The sequence below is a fragment of the Oncorhynchus clarkii genome, chromosome 21 (genome assembly GCF_045791955.1).
Source record: "Oncorhynchus clarkii lewisi isolate Uvic-CL-2024 chromosome 21, UVic_Ocla_1.0, whole genome shotgun sequence".
Taxonomy (NCBI): Eukaryota; Metazoa; Chordata; class Actinopteri; order Salmoniformes; family Salmonidae; genus Oncorhynchus; species Oncorhynchus clarkii.
The window spans coordinates 28,944,064-28,965,010 of record NC_092167.1 but is presented as its reverse complement, the minus strand read 5'-3'; the positions used below and the strand labels follow the sequence as shown (position 1 = coordinate 28,965,010).

Sequence of the window (20,947 nt, the reverse complement as noted above, 5' to 3'; positions counted from 1 at the left end):
GGTGTTCATAACATGAATAGTGACTTAGAAAAGCAATAATTTAGTGGTTGGACTAGTTGGATCCAGAAATATAGGTTTTAATTCAGATAAATATACAATAAAATATGCCCCACTAGGTGACATAAGCTGTCTGTAACCTACCTGTTGTGGTTGCAGTCACTTTAGGCAACAGAGTAAACTTAAATGTAATATTTCAAGCAACTATTTGTAGAGCCTATGATACAACTGGCATGCTAAATTGTGTAGAAATCTATAAAAATCTCTATCTTGCTGACTGAACGCACACTTTTTGGCCATCACCTCGTAAGAACTCAGTTTCCATGGAAACCACATCGACCGTCTTGTCATGGCAACAACATCCGAACATATTGTACTGGTGCTAGAGACACATGCCCCCCCCCCCATCCTCCAAAAATCTTAGAGCACCACGAATCAGATTTCAAATGTAATATAATCAACTCCTAAACTCAAACGAAACAGCGTTGTGTCTACATACATGTTTAGTTTTAGTTATGAAAGTGTTTGAAATAGATCTAGTAGATCAAGCGAGTTCGCCTCGGTTGGCTTGGTTACGAAACTGACTTTACCGGTTGCCTCAAAATGCGCAATGCGCATGTTCACTGAGGAGGGGAACAGCTGACGTCTGTCACCGGAATCGCTCCTACTAGCTAGCTGGTTGAATGAGTTGCTCGCTCGAGCCGTAGTATTCTGAAACAGACATGGAATGTTGACGTTTGCTGTGTTTAAAACGAAAAGGAAAATCAAGTAATTCATATACGAAGATCCAAGTTAATATTTGCGTTGTGAGCCTGATAAAATGGTAAGTAATTTCGCCATAAAAAGAGCTGAATAGCTCAAACCAGCCGGTTAGCTCATTACCTTAGCTGCAAGCAAGGTGTATGGTTTCAGGAAGCAGAGTGAAGCAAGCTGGTTGGCCACCTGTGTTGGCTAGCAAGGTAAAGTGGCTAATGCTAACATAGCTACAGGTACAGTAGCCAACTTGTTTGCTAGTGGACAGGCCGCACATTAGAGTTTTGCCTAGTCTAAATTCTAACTTCGCTAGGAAGATGTATGTTGAGCTCACTGGCTAACAAGTTATCTTCGAAGGTAACCTTACATAACTAAGCCTTTTGACACTTGTTTAGCTAGCCAGATGTCGTGATTAGCCAAATAGCTGGCTTGCTAGCTGGTTCTGTTTGCTTGCAACGAAATGTACACTTGAACTAGGTAGTTTGACATGTTCCTCAGGTTACTGTCATTGTTAGTGTGTGTACATAGTTGGTGTTAACAGCTGTAAAGTTGGCTGTTGACTGCCTACACGTTGCAGATACTCTGTGACCCTTAACACTGACCCTGCACTAGCTACATTGATACAATGATCGATGTGTATTGATAAAATGGTGTTAAACTATTCAGACACTCCTTTCTCTTTTGCTGATCTGGTTGTCAGTTAGGCTGCCTCTTGTATTGCTGCCTGTTTACTGCACCTTTACTGTGGACAAAATGATAAACTGTTGACTATTAGACAATTGCCACTTTTGTCAACTTGAAGTCCAATCAAAACACATATTTTGACCAATGGGTTAAATAATATTTTGTGTGTGGATAATCCTTTAAGAAAACCATTGGTCCAAACCTCATGTCTCGATCACAATCTGTTAAAAAGCTATTGATTGGAGTTTTTGCTGTCCTACAAGGGTCAGAATTAGGGTGACTAAATCAATGGAGGCCAGAGGGGAAAAAAGTGTTCAAATATCAGGAAAATTGCATCGAGTCAGCTGGGCATGGATTCTGGGCAAGGATTAAAGGCTACTGGTTACCCGACAGGCTAACTTTACCATTGAACTCATCTTTCTTCTCGAATCTGCAGTTAAGATGGAAATCGATTTTGATACGACATGCAGTTTTTAAATATTTTAGCATATGATTTTCATTTTAATACGAAATTCCTCTTTTTCAAGATTTCTCACAAAAACAAGCGTATCTCTTGTGAAATGTCAACGAAGCACTGAGCGTATACCAAGCTTTTTATTTTCTTAGCCTATTACGTTTAATTCCGTTTGTCATGCAAATGTTTTTGTTTTTTTGACCCGCAGTAACAACTTGGAAGACCACAAAATGTAAAATCCTCAGAAGTTGTTACAAGAAACCTGACCGCTATGTCAACAGAGCTCGGTGCTAATTATCAGATGTATTAAGTTACGAAATCCAACTTTTTGCAGATAGTGTTAATCATATGTTAGAGAAAGACCTCACTGAACAATTCAGAACACAAATCTTCATATTTATCTTGGTAAAATGTATTTTAGAACATAAGGATCTGAAATGTCATCACCAAATCACTTTTCATTTTTCACTTAAGAACAAATCACAATTTGTTCTTAACTGACTTGCCTGGTTAAATAAAGGTTACAAAATAAAATAAAAATAGGGTATTGCTGTCCTCACCAGTGTCCTTTTACAGAACATAAAACCCCTTCCATGTCTTCTCCTCTCTGTCAGATTAACACTAGAGAGAGAGCACTGAGTGGGTTCGACTGTAACTAGCAAAGTAGTTGACTGTAAATTGATTGGTGTCAGTAGAGTTTGTAAGGTCTGTCCAGTTCTGTGTTTTTAACCTAAAATCATGTGTAGCTCATCTTTGCATCTATGTTTTGTGGTCAGCAACTAACTAGCTAACTAGCCTGGAGTGACAATCTGTTTGTACTATCATGTCAACTTCTTGTTTGGCATGACAAGGAGTTGGCATCATTACACAAATAGACTCCCACTTGCTGTCAGTCAAATTTGATTACCAGTACTATACTAATATTTGTGGTTGGCTGGCCATTGCTTCTTGAAGAGGGATGGTTTGTACCAATATTTGTGTTTGAGATATAATGTACATAGTATACTGTGTTGGCTAAGTTGAATAGTGTTAGCCTGGTCTCAGATCTGTTTGTGCAGTGTGACAATGACCATAGGAGTTGGCAAGACAGCACAAACAGATCTTGGCCCAGGCTAGAATATGGTGGGTCCTTTGACCATAGGAGTGAGGCAAGACTGCATAAACGGATCTGGGCACAGGCTAGAATATGGTTGGTCTTTTGACTGCTTTATAACTAAGTAGGACTGCTGCTGCTAAATCACTTCACATTGTAGGATCTGACACAGATGAGCTTAAGCATAATCTCCCAAAAGGAAGCTAGTCTATTCTTATGCACATCATGGCCTTCTTTACTTCACACTCCCTTGTCACATGTCCCCCTCTCCTCTCTTCTCTCAATTCCAGTTCAGATGGGCTTTATTGGCATGGGAAACACATGTTTACATTGCCAATTCAGGTGAAATAGATAATAAAAAATGTACAGTAAACATTACACTTACAAAAGTTCCAAAATAATAAAGACATTTAAAATGTCATTATGTATATATACAGTGTTGTAATGATGTGCAAATAAATATAGGTTGTATTTACAGTGGTGTTTTTTCTTCCTTGGTTGCCCTTTTCTTTTGGCAACAGGTCACTAATCTTGCTGCTGTGATTGCACACTAGTATTTCACCCAGTAGATATGTGACTTTATCAAAATTTGATATGTTTTCAAAGTCTTTGTGGGTCTGTGTAATCTGAGGGAAAGGTGTCTAATATGGTCATACATTTGACAGGAGGTTAGGAAGTGCAGCTCAGTTTCCACCTCATTTTGTGTTCAGTGTGTGCATAGCCTACCTTCTCTTGAGAGCCAGGTCTGCCCTCGGCGGCCTTTCTCAATGGCAAGGCTATGCTCACTGAGTCTATACATAGTTGAAGATGTCCTTCATTTTGTATCAGTCACAGTTAGGTTTGCATAGGGTCGGAAACTTTCCGGTACATTTCTGGTAATTTTCCATGGGAAGTTAAGCCTGGATATTTTGGGAATTTTGCTTAAATTCATCAAAAAAGTTCGCTTATAACAGTGATCCTTTTTTTGTGGGATACACAAGGCATTTCTAGGTCTTGTGGCATATTTTGGTTAAACTATCCCCAATTCAATGGAATTGCAGCCCTTTGCATGCACAGTGCATTCTTCCATCACATGTACAGCTGATTCTCAAGATCTTGCACACTAATGAGATGCTATTGAGCCCACGCTACTACACTGTCTGAGCTAAGGACTACATGCTTTCTGGTAAGTTTTGATTACATTACTGGGTGGGGTGAATATATTTTATATGACTTACATGATTTTTTGTTAACTAGTAAATGGTAGCCTACAGCAAAGTGTGTTTAAATCATTTCTAACTGGTTAACAATTTCTGCTAGTTAGTTAGTTTTTGCTACCATATGGGGTTTAGCTTGCTTGAGCGTGCTAACTTTGGAGTGTTAATTCACCTGTTCCCATACATGTTTCATTTTAAAACATTTATCTTGCAAAGGAGTTGTTTAATCTAACTGCTTAACTATTTGTCTGTACATGGAATTGTATACGTTTTTTTTAACAATTTTTTTTCCTAATCCTTTTCAGGAAAATTCCACAGGCACTACCTGATGTGTGCAGACATTTCACTGCACCTAATGTAGAAGGAAAAGCTGTGTACATTTGCAAATACTGTGCCAAATCATATGTGAAAAGTGCAGCAAAGATGCAGAATCATCTGGCCAAGTGCATAAAGTTCCCTCAGCGCTCACAACAAGCAACCTCTGACAAAAGCCCCTGTACTTCTATTCGAGGGGAAAATTAGGAATCTGACACCTTATCGATAGCAATAGCTCATGGTCCTCCTGGAATCAGAAGGTTTTTTTCACTCAATGAAGGAATATAGTCAGAGAAATGCGGATGAATGTCTTGCTTGAGCTGTGTATGCAACTGGTTCACCTCTGATGCTCACAGGCAATGTGTATTGGAAGAGATTTCTGGATGTTCTTCGCAAAGCATACACCCCTCCAACTAGACATGCTTTATCTACTAATCTGCTGGATGCAGAGTTCAAGTGAAGGTCAAGCAAATCATAGAGAAAGCAGACTGTATTTCAATCATCTCTGCTGGGTGGTGGAATGTTCGTGAGCAAGGAATAATTAACTACATCTCCACCCCTCAACCAGTATTCTACAAGAGCACAGGACACACTGGTCTCTACATTGCAGATGAGCTGAAGGCAGTCATCAATGGCCTTGGACCACAGAAGGTATTTGCACTGGTGACAGACAATGTTGTGAACATGAAGGCTGCTTGGTCTAAAGTGGAGGAGTCCTACCCTCACATCACACCCTTAAGCTGTGCTGTTCATTCATTGAATCTGCTCTTCAAGGACATTGTGGCATTGAAAACAATCGATACACTCTACAAGAGAGCCAAGGAAATGATTAGGTATGTGAAGGGTCATCAAGTTATAGCAGCAATCTACCTCACCAAGCAAATAATAAGATCACCACATTGAAGCTGCCCAGCAACACCTGTTGGGGTGGTGTTGTTATCATGTTTGTCAGTCCCCTGGAGGGGAAGGAGCCTCTCCAAGAAATTGCCTTATCACAGTCTGCTGATATGGACATCCCCTCATGGGGATCCTCCTGGATGATGTATTTTGGGAGACTGCTATGCAGCCTGAAACCTGTAGCAGTAGTCATTGCACGGATCGAGGGAGACAATGCCATCCTGTCTGATGTTCAGACTCTGCTTGCAGAGATGTTGCTCCAAGCAGAGGAAACTGCAGTTCTGAGTATGCTGGCAAGAGCATCCTGTCTGGTGCAGAGATCAAAATGGCCTATGTTGTCATCACTACTGTATCTCACCACCTTGGCCTGGATGAAGGCAAGGTTCTTGGCAGTCTGGCTTTGGGGTGGAGATGCAATATGGCAGTCGTGCCAACATATCTCATCAGCCACCCGATGGAAGGAACTTTGTGGATCTGAGGCTCTTTCCATTGTTGCCTCCATCATCCTCCAAATCCCCCCAACATCAGCCGCCTCAGAGCGCAACTGGTTCTTGTTTGGGAACACACACACCAAAGCACGTAACAGACTGACCAATACAAGGGTTGAAAAATTGATGGTCATCCGGGCACATTTGAGGCTTTTTGAGCCTGACAATGAGCCATCCTCAACAAGGTTGGAAAGTGACAGTGAAGATGAGTCCTCCTCAAGAGGTGGACATTTGAGGAGGTCCAGGGAGAAGACATGGAAGCCTGAGAGGAAGAAAGTCTAGAAACTAAAGCTTTGGTTATCATTGTACAGTATGTTGAAAATGGTTTTGGGAGATGCAATGGATCATTGGGGATCATTCAATATTCCCTTTTGTTGTTCAGTGAAATCATCCCATGTGAAGAGTCAACTCATTTAATTAAAGTTCAATTTGTAACTAAATTGTTTTTTAAATTTCTTTTGGAAGGATTTCATCATTTGTTACTATGTCTACTTATGATAAGGTAAAAGGTTTATGTTTGTCTCCATATGATATAGTAAATATATCCAATGCAAAAAACATCTACATTTAAATGCCATTAATATTAATTTGCATATATTCCTGTTAATTCCCACGGAAAGTTTCCACCCCTGGATATTCCCCAAAATGTGCAACCCTAGTCACAGTGGTCAGGTATTCTGCCACTGTGTACTCTCTGTTTAGGGCCAAATAGCGTTCTAGTTTGGTCTGTTTTTTTGTAAATTCTTTCCAATGTGTCAAGGAATTTTCTCATGATTTGGCTGGGTCTAATTGTGTTGCTGTCCTGGGTCTCTGTGGGGTCTGTTTGTGTTTGTGAAGAGCTCTAGGACCAGCTTGCTTAGGGGGCTCTTCTCCAGGTTAATTTCTCTGTAGGTGGTTTTGTTATGGAATGTTTGGGAATCACTTCCTTTTAGGTGGTTGTAAAATTTGACGTCTCTTTTCTGGATTTTAATAATTAGCGGGTTTCGGCCTAATTCTGCTCTGCATGCATTATTTGGTGTTTTACATTGCACACTGAGGATATTTTTGCAGAATCTCAAATTGTTTATTGTCCCAATTTGTGAATTCTTAGTTGGTGAGCGGACCTCAAACATAAAGGGCAAAGGGTTCTATAACTGATTCAAGTATTTTTACCCAGATCCTAATTGGCATGTTGAATTTTATGTTCCTTTTGATGGCATAGAAGGCCCTTCTTGCCTTGTCTCAGCTCGTTCACAGCGTTGTGGAAGTTACCTGTGGAGCTGATGTTTAGGCCAAGGTATGTATAGCTTTTTGTGTGCTCTAGGACAACGATGTCAAGATGGAATTTGTATTCGTTGTCCTGGCAACTGGACCTTTTTTGGAACACAGTTATTTTTGTCTTACTAAGATTTACTGTCAGAGCCCAGGTCTGACAGAATCCGTGCAGAAGATCTAGGTGTTTCTGTAGGCCCTCCTTGGTTGGGGACAGAAGAACCAGATAATCAGTAGATATTTGACTTCTGATTCTAGTAGGGTGAGGCCAGGTGCTGCAGACTGTTCTAGTGCCCTTGCCAATTCGTTGATATACACTGCTCAAAAAAGTAAAGGGAACACTTAAACAACACAATGTAACTCCAAGTCAATCACACTTCTGTGAAATCAAACTGTCCACTTAGGAAGCAACACTGATTGACAATAAATTTCACATGCTGTTGTGCAAATGGAATAGACAACAGGTGGAAATTATAGGCAATTAGCAAGACACCCCCAATAAAGGAGTGGTTCTGCAGGCGGTGAACACAGACCACTTTTCAGTTCCTATGCTTCCTGGCTGATGCCACCTCATCAGGAGCATGCCCAGGCGTTGTTCATCATGCTTGGCTGAGAAATCGACCGGAAAATGCTACCACTACAACGCCAAACTTTTTCCCAAATTAGCTCCATAATATCGACAGAAACACGGCAAACGTTGTTTAGGATCAATCCTCAAGGTGTTTTCAACATATATATTCGATAATATATCCGTCGAGGCAATTGGTTTCTCATAAGAAGCGATTGGAAAAATGGCTACCTCAGTATTTTACGCAAAATTTTATGCGGGAGACACCATGTGACCACTTGCTAAATATGGTCCCTTACGGCTATTCTTCAACGAAAATGCGCAAAAAGACGTCACAATGCTGTAGAAACCTTGGGGAATATGTAGAAAACGTAAGCTCATTCGTAGCTCATTCACAGCCATATAAGGAGTCATTGGCATGAGGCGGTTTCAAAAAATGCGGCACTTCCTGGTTGGATTTTTATCTGGGTTTTCTATCCAATACTACTAATAACATGCATATATTAGCATCTGAGACAGAGTAGCAGGCAGTTTACTCTGGGCACCTTATTCATCCAAGCTACTCAATACTGCCCCCAGTCCCAAAGAAGTTAAGGAGCTTTTTTTGTACTTATTCAATGCAGTGTTATTTTTTATATCCATGGGGTACTGTATTGTAATGACCTCTGCACATGGATGGCCTCTGCATTTGGGTAGGGAAACTCTCCTGCCATTGTCAGGCTCAAGAGTTTTCACACCTCTCACTTCACACTTAAGTGCTAATTGAAGTTGCAGCCAGGTCAGTTCTGTCCTAGCAGCTTGGTAGCCTTATTTATTAAACTTTGTATAACAAAATTACCTAGTGTCTTTTTTTTGTAGGTTCAGACTCCACATTACTCACTCAGTTTTGTGTTGGATTGTATTTTTAGGTTGCGCTGTGTTTCTTCTGCAGGTTTTGGTTTGTTAGTTTTTTTTTCTTGATAGTCCTTGGTAGTAATAGACCATTCAGGTAGTTTTGTCCAAAATCAATGTTTTAGGTATGGAATTTGGATTCAAGGTTTTGATGTTGAGGTTAGTATCCTGTATAAACTAGAATTTATACAGGTTTATCGGGCTTATCTACATTTATCCAACTCTAATTCTATATTTTTTTGCAGAAGAACCCAGGAGCCCATGAGCTCACTACCCTCTCTCGCCCTCTGAAGTGTTTTTGAGAACACACACACTGAATGCAAGTAGAATGATACTCCTTTCAAAAGGTGACTTTCACAGATTATTTTGTAGGTGGGCGCTGATGTTAGTAGTCTAGTTTAACATTAGAGTGTGTGCTACATTCGTGGCCAGGCAGTCTCTAGGAGATTGACGCTCCACCACACCACGTGGTGCCAGGGAGTTTAAAAGCAGAGATTGGAGATTGTGTTTCAGGGAGGGTCTCGATAACTAGGACAAGTCCGGTGGGAGATGTAGTCTGTTACTGTACTTTTTCCACCATGTCAATATTAACACGGTTGATATGTAGATCTAGACACACATGTAGGCCCTACTAAACTTGTGACATAAAAAGTATGGTCTGTCTGTCCTCCCCTCTCTCTCTCCCACTGACTCTCTTTCTCTCGCTCATAATCTTTCTCTCTCTTTATGCAGATCTGATGTTCATTTTTTTTTGTCTTTGTACATGGAGCAATATCTCTTTCCCCATCATACTTATAATCCCCCTTTTCCTGTTTTGAGACCCAGTCCAGGTTGCTAATATATGAGACTTGCTGCGCCGGCGCGAAAGCTTAACCCCGTGTGGTGTGACCAGAATTAGGTCTTACTGCTTACTCTCTGTTAGCCTGTGTAGGCCTACATATCACGACCTCTCTGCCCTGTCTGCTGTCCCACCTCCTCCTCTCTAGATGCGTTTCATGTTGCTGTTCAGTCGACAGGGGAAGCTGCGTCTCCAGAAGTCCTCCCGCTTTATGCAGAACTGTCTATTTTAGTCTTTGTTTTACCCTCTATGTTCTGTCTGTTGTACACACTAGTTCATCCTGAAGTTACCTGGTACTAACGTGCCCTGGTCTCCTTTCTGTATGCTATTGATCCTGTCTCCGATCCTGTCTTTCTCCCCACTTGTTTCCTCCCCCTGTAAACTGACATTAACTCTCCCTGGTCTCCCTCCTTTCTAGATGCGTTTCATGTTGCTGTTCAGTCGGCAGGGGAAGCTGCGTCTCCAGAAGTGGTACACGGCCACGGCCGAGAGGGACAAGAAGAAGATGGTGAGGGAGCTCATGCAGGTGGTGCTGGCCCGCAAGCCCAAGATGTGCAGCTTCCTGGAGTGGAGGGACCTCAAGATTGTCTACAAGAGGTACTGGAATACACGCACACGCCAGGGATTTTTCTGCCATTGAAATCCTTGAAAAGTGTTTTTTCATGGTTGTGTGAGACAGCATGTAGCTGCTACACACTCTGTTCACACAAACACACACTTGAAAAATTTCAACAAAGGGTACTGCGTGCTTCACATAAGTGTCTGGAGTTGTAGTCACACACACATACTCTCTCTCCCACTGTCTCTCACTCACACAATCATTTAATTACTTCTTTTTTTTTCAGAAAGAACTTCAGTTGTGGCAGGTCGAATAAGATAAAGATGTATAGTAGACTTATAAACGGCAACGTTCACACGTGACCTTACCAATGTTTACAAGGTTTAGGCCTGTACAAGATACACGTAAACCGCACAACTGTTTTAATTTAAAAGCCGTACTGATGCTGGTACAAAGCTGTTAGTGGCTCTCTTGGTTTTAAGAGGTCCTGAGTCTGTTCCCTAATGGCAGAACTGGCTCTTCAGTGTCGGTGTAAGATCCAAAATGATTTATTTGCCCCTTATGTTTGCGCTCTTTGTAAATGTCTCGGAGAGCCTTTTGCTTTCTCCATTCAATCTTACCACAGACCTGTACAACTCTCACAATGGTATTCAGACTTGCCCATGTGAGGGAGCCAAACCAGGCAACTACACTAAATGTTAAGATGCCCCCCCCTTTCCTTCTACTGGTAATAATTGTTCTTCAAAAGTGGCTCCAGGGGGGCATTAAAAGAGACAGACCTGTCACACACACACACACTTGACATTACTGTATGTGTGTCCCGACCTGTCTCCTGGCATTATCACCCAAGCTGTCTCTGAGGGGTGTTTGGTATTGTTTCCCCAAAACACAGATTTGACTTTCCATTCCAACTGATGCTCAGTGACTCACCATTTGGACACTCATTCCACCTCCCACATCTCCTCATACAGAAGCCATCCACACACAGCACTCGGTGTAGAAGTTGCCCAGAGGATCCTACAGTAACCTACACCACAGTGAATCTGTGCAAGCTTATCATATGCTGCACTTCCACCTAAGACTGTGTGTCGCCACTGTTCTTATGTTAATTAGGCTCGGGCTGTATACCGGGGTATTTGGAAATATCACGGGATGGTTTTTAATACCTTTTGAAACTATTTATTGGTACTTTTAAAGTAAATACCTGCAGTCAACTTGTGCAATACGTTAGGAGATAAAGGAGATTGCGTTCTTCATTTCAATATGACACTTACTGGTAGTCCCCTGTCATGTTGTATTTGTTTACAAGCACACAACAACCAGAGAACGGAGCCTTGTGAGTCACTACTGTGCAGCATGTGCCAGGTGATTGAGTTACAGTATGGAATTCACAATGAAATGTTTGCCAGCTAGATATAATTTAACTGTCTAAAATCTGCTAAAGGCTCTGCAGTTGCACATTTGGTTTGCTAACTTAGCTAGGTAGCTAACTAGCTACTAAGTGGTTACCTTCTTCCCAAGTCCAGCTTCGCTTTGTAACAGCTGAGAATCCCTTCCTGGATAAAGATCCTTGCTGTCTAACAATTTGTTTTGTGAGTAGCATTTTTTTAAAGTTACCTTGTGATCTGGGATGTCCGTCCTGAAAATGGTTTAGGTCAGAGACTGTATAAAATGTTTGCAATGTTAGCATTCTCTATGGGATTTTACATGTACTTGTTAGCATTGCTAACCTTCGTATTACAGAGGCGGTGGGGTTAGAAAATAGTGCCCCTGGTGTTCTGTGTCGGTATTACAGAATATCCCCATATGGCACAAGGTCTGTATGACAATATGAATACCGCCCAAGCCTAGTGTTAATGTTTTGCTCTAGTGTAATTGTTTCCACCAGGAGTGTGACACTAAAGACTTGGGGTGTGCCGAATCAACAACCTCTGTATCAAGTTGCTTTGTGAGAAGGTTTTAAAGTTCACAGTTAGCCATTCTTGTGTAAATGCAAGCTGAAAAGTACCAGTGGCTTGGCCTTGGCCCCAAGTCAGAGCATGTTTGCAAAAAATGTGGCAAAGCAATTAACTATTTGTCCTGAATGCAAATTATGTTTTTGTGCAAATCCAATACAACACCTTACTGAGTACCACTCTACATATTCTCAAGCATAGTGGTGGCTGCATCATGTTATGGGTACTGTATGCTTGCAATCATTAAGGCCTGGGGGGTTTTGAGGATAAAAATAAACAGAATGGATCAAAGGACAGGCAAAATCCTAGTGTTGGTTCAGTCTGCTTTCCACTAGACACTGGGAGATGAATTAACCTTTCAGCAGGACAATAACCTAAAACACTAAGCCAAATCTACACTGGCATTGCTTACCAAGAAAACATTTAATGTTTCCGATTGGCCGAGTTAGTGTTGACTCAAATCTGCTTGGCAAGATTTATTGCAAGACTTGAATAAGCCAAGACTTGAAAATGGTTGTCTAGCAATGATCAACAATCAATTGGACAGAGCTTTTTTAATTTAGAATAGAATAGTGGGCAAATATTGTACAGTCCAGGTGTGCAAAGCTCTTAGACTTACCCAGAAAGACTCACAGCAGTGAGCGCTGCAAAAAGGTGATTCTAACATGTATTGACTCAGGATTGTGACTACATATGTAAATTAGATATGTATGTATTTTATGTTCAATATATTTGCTAAAATGTATTGGTTTTCAACAGGTTTTCAGGTTCAACAGGTTTTCAATTTGTCATTATGGGGTATTGAGTGTAGATGGGTGAGGAAAAACAATTTAATCAATTTTGAATTCAGGATGTAACACAAGAAAATGTGCATTAAGTCCAGGACTATGAATACTTTCTGAAGGCAATGTAGATGGAAATAGGAAGAACTGAGGTAAATCTGATGGAAACTCAACAGTGCTCTCTGCGGTGTAGTGCAGTACCTTTTTCTGGCCAGGTGAGTGAGCCAAAGAGCTGACTTCGCTAATGCTCTAGTGTTTCCCAACTCTGGTCCTCAAGTACCCTCGACAGCCTACATTTTTGTTGTAGCCCCAGACAAAAAACACCTGATTCAACTTGTCAAGGGCTTGATGACTAGTTGACAAGTAGAATCAGGTGTGCTTGTCCAGGGTCACAGTTGGGAAACAACACACACAACCTTACACACAACCCTACACATGGTATAGTGCACAACCCTTGAGTTGTCAAGCACACTGCATAGACTGGCATCATACACGGCAGCAGAACAAGCTTGTCTTTCAGTAGTTATTAGTTGTCTAAGGGCGCGTTCAGAAGGACGCAACGGTTTGGAACGTTCAGGTAGAAATATGCTTTGTAGAAGGAGCATGCCCTCTATTCGTGGCATTCTATCTACGTTTGGCTACAGAACATGGCCCTGGGTTACTGACTGGCAGGAGCTCCATGGATTCCCCCTTTTTAGTTCTGAGCTGAATCTCAATGAAGAAGGTGTGGGTGTGTTGAACCTCAATAACCCAAAGACAGTGTGGGGGTTTTCTGGGTTCCTTCCTTCCATTCCGCCTCTGCATGCTGTTTGCACTAATACGGTGTGTGTGTGTGTGTGTGTGTGTGTGCGCGCTCTATAGGTATGCCAGTCTGTATTTTTGCTGTGCGGTGGAGGAGCAGGACAACGAACTCATCACTCTAGAGGTCATCCACCGCTTCGTAGAGCTGCTGGATAAGTACTTCGGCAGCGTGAGTCTCTCACGCTCTCTCTCTCATTCCGACTTCTCCAGCCAACTCTTTCATTATCTCTTCTTTAGCCAACTGCATTCTCTCTCTCCAACTGCTTATTTCTCACCTCCACTCGTTGGCTTATCATATATTTTCCATTTCATCCTCCCTGCCTCTCTTCCATTTCATCCTCCCTGCCTCTCTTCTATTTTACTACCGGACAATCAAAGGATTTTCATGTAAGTCGATGACTCGCATCATATGCTGTTTATTCTCCCTCACGGTCCCTCTATTGATCTATTGAACTCTCCATAGTCTTCTCTCCCTCCCCCAGTATTGTCCACTAGTGCTGTCTGCCGGCTTTGTAGACCATTTTTAGACACAATTTCAGCCGGCTACTTTTCCCACTTAAATTAACTAAGCTACTTTTCAACTTGTTAGTCAGAAAAAGTCTGCCGAGCCCTCTTCCATTAGAATGAACAACATGCATCTTCCAGCCATCTATTGATAGGACAGGCTCCTGTCAGTCACAAAGTGAGCGATGACAGGTAATTGTGTGTGTTGTGTGCGCTGTCGTTGCAGTCAAATGTATTTACACGGAGAAAGAGCGCATGAATTTGCACGTCCCATAATAATGTTGTAACCATGACTCAAAATCCACTTAGCCTATTTTCTTCTGTCACATAAATTCTTTTCGCGTGCAGGGCCCGACATTAACCAATCAAGTCAATCACATGTATTTATAAAGCCATTTTTACATCAGCCGATGCCACAAAGTACTTATACAGAAACCCAGCCTAAAACCCCAAAGAGCAAGCAATGCAGATGTAGAAGCACGGTGGCTAGGAAAAACTCCCTGGAAAGGCAGGAACCTAGGAAGAAACCTAGAGGAACCAGGCTCTGAAGGGTGGCCAGTCCTCTTCAGGCTGTGCCGGGTGGAGATTATAACAGTACATGGCAATTAAGGACAGAACATTCGTTCAAGATGTTCAAACGTTCATTTTAATGAACAAAAATATAAACGCAACATGCAAAGTGTTGGTCTTATTTTTCATGAGCCGAAATAAAAGATCCCCAAAATGTTCCATACATAAGCTTATTTCTCTAATTTTGTTCACAAATTTGTTTATCCTTTTTAGTTAATATTTCTCTAGGTGTGGCATATCAATAAGCTGATTTAAACAGGATGATCATTACACAGATGCACCTGGTGCTGGGGACAATAAAAGGCCACTCAAATGTAAAGTTCTGTCACACAACACGATGCCATAGATGTCTCAATGAGGGTGCGTGCAGTTGACATGCTGTCTGCAGGAATGTCTATCAAAGCTGTTGCCAGATAATTGAATGTTCATTTTTCTACCGTAAGCCACCTCCAACGTTGTTTTAGAGCCATCCAAACGGCCTCGCAACCGCAGACCACGTGTAACCACACCAGCCCAGGACCTCCACATCCGGCTTCTTCACCTGCGGGATTGTCTGAGACCAGCCACCCGGGAAAACGGAGTATTTATGTCTGTAATAAAGCCCTTTTGTGGGGAAATACTCATTCTGATTGGCTGGACCTGGCTCCCCATGGCTGGGCCCCTGCCCAATCATGTGAAATCTGTAGATTAGGGCCTAATGAATTTATTTCAATTGACTGATTTCCTTATTTGAACTGTAACTCAGTAAAATCGTTGAAATTGTTGCATTTTATATTTTTGTTCAGTAGGGATGACCATCAGGGTCAAATAATAATCACAGTGGTTATAGATGGTGCAACAGGTCAGCACCTCAGGAGTAAATATCAGTTGGCTTTTCATAGCCGAGTGTTCATAGGTCGAGACAGCAGGTGCAGTAGAGCGGGGGAGAGAGAGCTTCGAAACAGCAGGTCCAGGATAAGGTAGCATGTCCTGTGAACAGGTCGGGGTTCCATAGCAGCAGGGAGAACAGCAGCAAATGTATCAGCAGCACGACCAGGTGGACTGTGGATAGCCAGGAGACATCAGGTCAGGTAGTCCTGAGGCATGGTCCTAGGGCTCAGGTAGTCCTGAAGCATGGTCCTAGGGCTCAGGTAGTCCTGAAGCATGGTCCTAGGGCTCAGGTAGTCCTGAGGCATGGTCCTAGGGCTCAGGTAGTCCTGAGGCATGGTCCTAGGGCTCAGGTAGTCCTGAGGCATGGTCCTAGGGCTCAGGTAGTCCTGAAGCATGGTCCTAGGGCTCAGGTAGTCCTGAGGCATGGTCCTAGGGCTCAGGTAGTCCTGAGGCATGGTCCTAGGGCTCAGGTAGTCCTGAGGCATGGTCCTAGGGCTCAGGTAGTCCTGAGGCATGGTCCTAGGGCTCAGGTAGTCCTGAGGCATGGTCCTAGGGCTCAGGTAGTCCTGAGGCATGGTCCTAGGGCTCAGGTAGTCCTGAGGCATGGTCCTAGGGTTCAGGTAGTCCTGAGGCATGGTCTCAGGTAGTCCTGAGGCATGGTCCTAGGGCTCAGGTAGCCCTGAGGCATGGTCCTAGGGCAGGTAGTCCTGAGGCATGGTCCTAGGGCTCAGGTAGTCCTGAGGCATGGTCCTAGGGCTCAGGTAGTCCTGAGGCATGGTCCTAGGGCTCAGGTAGTCCTGAGGCATGGTCCTAGGGCTCAGGTCCTCTGAGAGGGTGAGAAGATGGGAGAATTACACCAGATAAGACTGGAGAATTACACCAGATAAGACTGGAGAATTACACCAGATATGACAGACTGGCCCTAGAGCCCCTCACATAGACTATTAAAGCATAAATACTGGAGACTGATGTCGGGGACACTGTGGCCCCGTTCGACGATACCTCCGGACTGGATATAACCCCACCCACTTTGCCAAAGCACAGCCCCCAGACCACCAGAGGGAAATGAACAGACTACCAACTTACTACCCTGAGACAAAGCGGTGTATGTCCCACTAAGATCTCCCCCCACCGCATGAGCCCGAGGGGGCGCAAAACCAGACAGGAAGATCACATTAGTGACTCGACCCACTCAAGTCAAGTAGAACTATCCAGCTCCACTCCACATTTAATTCTAAATGCCTAATGCTTGCAAAAAAAACAAACATTTCTTTGCAGGACAAGGATTGTCCTGAATGTCTGAATTTCTTCACCTTGCTTTTCTGGTTGGCTGGCAATTTTCACCATCCAATTATTTCAGATCTACAGGAGTGTAAGTTTCACCATGGCACAGACCATGGAGATATGTTGGCACATGAAGTTATTAGAATATGGAAAACATTAGTCAATCATTGCATTTTATCCATGCTGGCTTTTGCAGGCTACCTGAGACAACCGATACCTGTCATACCTGTATTGTAGATAGCTGAGAAAATGCCTCTTAAAATGAAGCTTAAAGCCTGTGAATGTCAGCGGACTCTTACAGGGTTCTTTAAAGGCCCAAATGCAGTCAAAATGTTGTTTTCCTATGTTTTATACAACAGCTGATGAAACTAACACTGTAAAAGTGCAATTACAATTAGATCAGTGTTATTACCTGATTGGTGCAGGTTGAAAATACAATCTAGCGTTAGAATGTACCAGAAGCCGACAAAATAGGGCTTGTTCGGCAAAAATGTCTTAACCCGGGAAAACACTGCTCTCCTCTCGCTCAAGCTTCTCTCCTTGTATATCCTCAACTATAAATGTGCTTATACTCTTCTATCGTGTAATTAGTGTAGGCTTCCTGTATATATTGTACGTAGACTGTGTCAATTCCTCTTGTCTATTTTGTCTATTGCTGTTGGCACCATTTTACCAAGTCAAATTCCTGATATATGTAAATGTAATTGGCAAATAAAGGTGATTCTGATTGCTCCCTGTCTCTCTGTGTGTGTGTGTGTGTGCCCTGGCAGGTATGTGAGCTGGATATCATCTTTAACTTTGAGAAGGCCTACTTTATACTGGATGAGTTTCTGATGGGGGGGGAGATCCAAGACACGTCCAAGAAGAGTGTTCTCAAGGCCATCGAACAGGCCGACCTACTACAGGAGGTAGGATTCAGATTGAAAAAACGTTAATGTCCTCCGTGAGGCAATTCATCTAGCAGCAAACATAATACATACAGACAAATATCACATTTAAAAACGGATGGCAAAGGATAAATACTGAATAGGTGGTTTAAAGTTTTTTTTTTTAAATGTCAAAATTAGGCTGCATGTACATGATAGGAGTGATCTCTCTAATTAAAAAGGAAAAACTCCAGCACACCAGTCTGGCGACCTCCATCGGGTGTCTCTACCTCACTATGGGCCCTATTCAGGCTTGAGATAAATGTATTTAACACGGACTTAAGTAAAACCATTTTTTAACTTAAGTCCATACTTTATTGACTTAAGTCCATGTTGAGTCTGTTATATAAAAGTCTGAATCGGGCCTTATGACTAACCTTTATTAATGTAGTTTTATTTGTCACCATGTAGTCTGAGCCATCTGTTCCCCGTCTCCCCCTTACAGGAGGACGAGTCTCCGAGAAGTGTTCTAGAGGAGATGGGCCTGGCGTAGTGACAGCAGGGTACTCTGATCACAGCACTTTTTAATCAGGCAACAGACAGGCGAAGAGACGGTGGACTTTGGGTTCCATGTGCAACAGGGTGGAGGAAAGGGGGTTTGATGTGGAGGGGGTTTTGGGGGAGGCTGGGAAGGGGGTAAAGGCTGGGGTGGAATCTTATCTAAGGTGTGTCTCAAGTGGCACCCTATTCCCTACATAGTACTCTAGGGCACTGGCCAAAAGAAGTGCACCTTTTTTAAGTAAAAATAGGGTGTCAATTGAAATTCACACGTTGACGTTCGGGTACTGAATTCCAGACATTGCTGACATTGTTTTGTATTATCATGATGATGATCCACGCCCTATTTATATTAGCTCTGTGAAAATGGTGCCACTTTTGGCCGAAGGATTTAGCTACTACTACTGTTGTATGACCCAGACTTGGGATCAAATACTATCTGAAATTGTTCAAGTACTTCTAGCGTTTTGCTTTAGCCTGCACGGAGGCCATTCTATTGGTTCCGTTTTGCCAGGACGCTCAATCAAGCTCAGTTTGAAGTATTTGAAATAGTATTTGGTCCCCGCTCTGATTTGACCTTGGAACTTTCCCTCGAGAGGCAGGTCAGAATGCGTCTTAATTAATGTTTTTTATTTTTTTAGCAGGTGATGAAATAAAACAAACATTTTCCCCAACAGATTACGTTTTATCAGATTAGAATGTGTCCCAAATTGCACCCTATTCCCTATATAGTGCACTACTTTTGACCAGGACCCATAGTGCGTTAACTTTCACCAGAGCCTTATGTAGGGAATAGGGTGCAATTTGAAGGGGACAGGAATTTGCTTTTAAATTAATGGTCGTCCAATATTTTGTATATGTACCACACGTTATGAGAATAATATAATACGTTTGCTGTTTTTAAGGGACCACATTGATTGTCTGCATTGGTGAGTTCTGTTGAACCCGTAGGATATGTTGTAGGGGTACAAACAAAGAACACATTCTTGCCCTTCCCATTTATGTCAATCTGAAGAATGATTCTTCCCAAGTTCTGGTTCCATCCAGAATTCCATAGAATTTAGAATTATATTTCTGTGTTCTATTCCGCAACCGTTTTTCTCTCTCTCTCTCTCTCTCTCTCTCTCTCTCTCTCTCTCGATTTCCTCCATCTCTCAACCCCCTCTCTCTCTCTCGCGTATCGAGCAAGTAACCTATGGGGAAGTTTGATGTGATCTTTTAGCCTGTGTGTGGCTGTGCTAGCATGAATGTGTTTATGTGGAAAGGGCTCAATGTCATAGTATGCAATGTAGTGGTGATGATGATGATTCAGATGAGACTAACCCAGGGCACAAAAATATAGGCAGAGAGGGAGAGTGTTGTTTTTGAGCAGCAAAGTACAACAAAAGGCAAACCAACTACTTTGACATACACGTGACTTTTTAAATAAGGGACCTAGCTACCTGCCATCCCTATAACATCACACACATTAAATGTAGTACATTTTACGCCGATCAAATACCCACTTTCCAAAGAGTAATAATGTTTGTGTCTGCAACAAGAGGGAATAGACCAATAGGAATAAAGTGCAACTAGAAGAGAGTTTGGCTTCAGACTGTAGACATGCATTCTTATTACCTGACTTTAGCTTTTTGATTTAAATAAGATACGTTCCAACATTTATACTAGTGTACTACTTGCTAGTGTGCATTCCCAATACATTGCTTCACTCTAATTAGTATCAATACATAGGCTACATTCCGATATCCACACTAGCGTACCACTTAGGGTGCCATTTGGGACACCAGCTGTTTAGTGTAGTTATTTTGACCAGAGGCCCTAAATATGGAACAGGGATGAAGCCTTTGGATGCATGCCCAATATATTGCTCCATTCAAAGTGGTATACTAGCATGGTCAATGGGACAGAACTATTGGTTCATTATTAGTAGTGCGCTAGTGTGGATTATTGGAACTGCGCCGAATAAGAAATGAGGAGATATTTTGATTCACGTTTTTTCAGGGACTCCAAAAGGGGTGTGTGTGTAGGGTTTTATTCATTTGGGATCCAGCATGAGGGGTGGGTGGCATGTGATAAATGACTATTGAACTACGGTCCAGTCATGGCACCCTATTCCTTTTATAGTGTGCAATCTTTGCTTTGACCAGGGTTCTGGTCAAAAGTAGTGCACTATAAAGAGAGAAGGGTACCATTTGGGACGTAGACATATTATCAAAGGGAATCGTGTGAATGTAATTTTATAATGAAAATAAAATGCCATTAGAAAGGACTTGTGCCTTCTGGTTTGCTTATTGTCATTTTTACCTTAGTTGAATGCACTGACAGTAACTTGGTCTGGATAAGAGCGTCTATCCTCTCTTGAAAATGTAAATGTAGCAAGTTATTGTTTAAAAAGGTATGTTTGTTGTGTTAACTATGAATGCCCATGCATGTTTTAACCTGTGGATTTCCATAGTAGGAAATGTCAGTCCATAGACAAGTTTGGACACACCAACTCATTCCAGGGTTTTTCTTTATTTTTGCTTTTTTCTACATTGTAGAATAATAGTGAAGACATTAAAACTATGAAATAACACACATGGAATCATGTAGTAAGCAAAAAAGTGTTAAACAAATCAAAATATAATTTATATTTGAGATTCTTCAAAGTCCATATTAGAGGCTGGTAACTCCAATGAACTTATCCTCTGCAGCAGAGTCTTCCTTTCCTGTGGCGTTCCTCATGAGAGCCAGTTTCATCATTTTGATTAGTTGAACACTGTTTTTGGTTACT

General features: G+C 42.1%; 1 protein-coding gene across 2 annotated transcripts; it reads left to right on the top strand.

The window, feature by feature from the left end:
• Positions 1-645: 645 nt before the first annotated feature.
• LOC139378832 (adaptor related protein complex 1 subunit sigma 1) lies at positions 646-20,443 on the top strand. 2 transcript variants are annotated; one of them, XR_011628338.1, is made up of 6 exons: positions 646-820; positions 9,844-10,022; positions 13,583-13,691; positions 17,521-17,658; positions 18,122-18,874; positions 18,971-20,443. XR_011628338.1 is itself a non-coding variant. In XM_071121370.1 (5 exons), the coding sequence occupies exons 1-5, from the start codon at positions 818-820 to the stop codon at positions 18,167-18,169; spliced, it is 477 nt and encodes a 158-aa protein (XP_070977471.1). In that variant the 5' UTR covers positions 661-817; the 3' UTR covers positions 18,170-20,443. The 2 variants fall into 2 exon arrangements, 1 of the variants encoding a protein (XP_070977471.1); XM_071121370.1 differs by having other exon boundaries at positions 661-820; positions 18,122-20,443.
• The last annotated feature ends 504 nt before the right edge of the window (positions 20,444-20,947 follow it).

Coding starts and splice junctions, on each gene's coding strand:
- LOC139378832 (XM_071121370.1), top strand. Junction 10,023..13,582: donor CTCAAGATTGTCTACAAGAG/GTACTGGAATAC, acceptor CGCGCTCTATAG/GTATGCCAGTCTGTATTTTT. Junction 13,692..17,520: donor TGGATAAGTACTTCGGCAGC/GTGAGTCTCTCA, acceptor GTGCCCTGGCAG/GTATGTGAGCTGGATATCAT.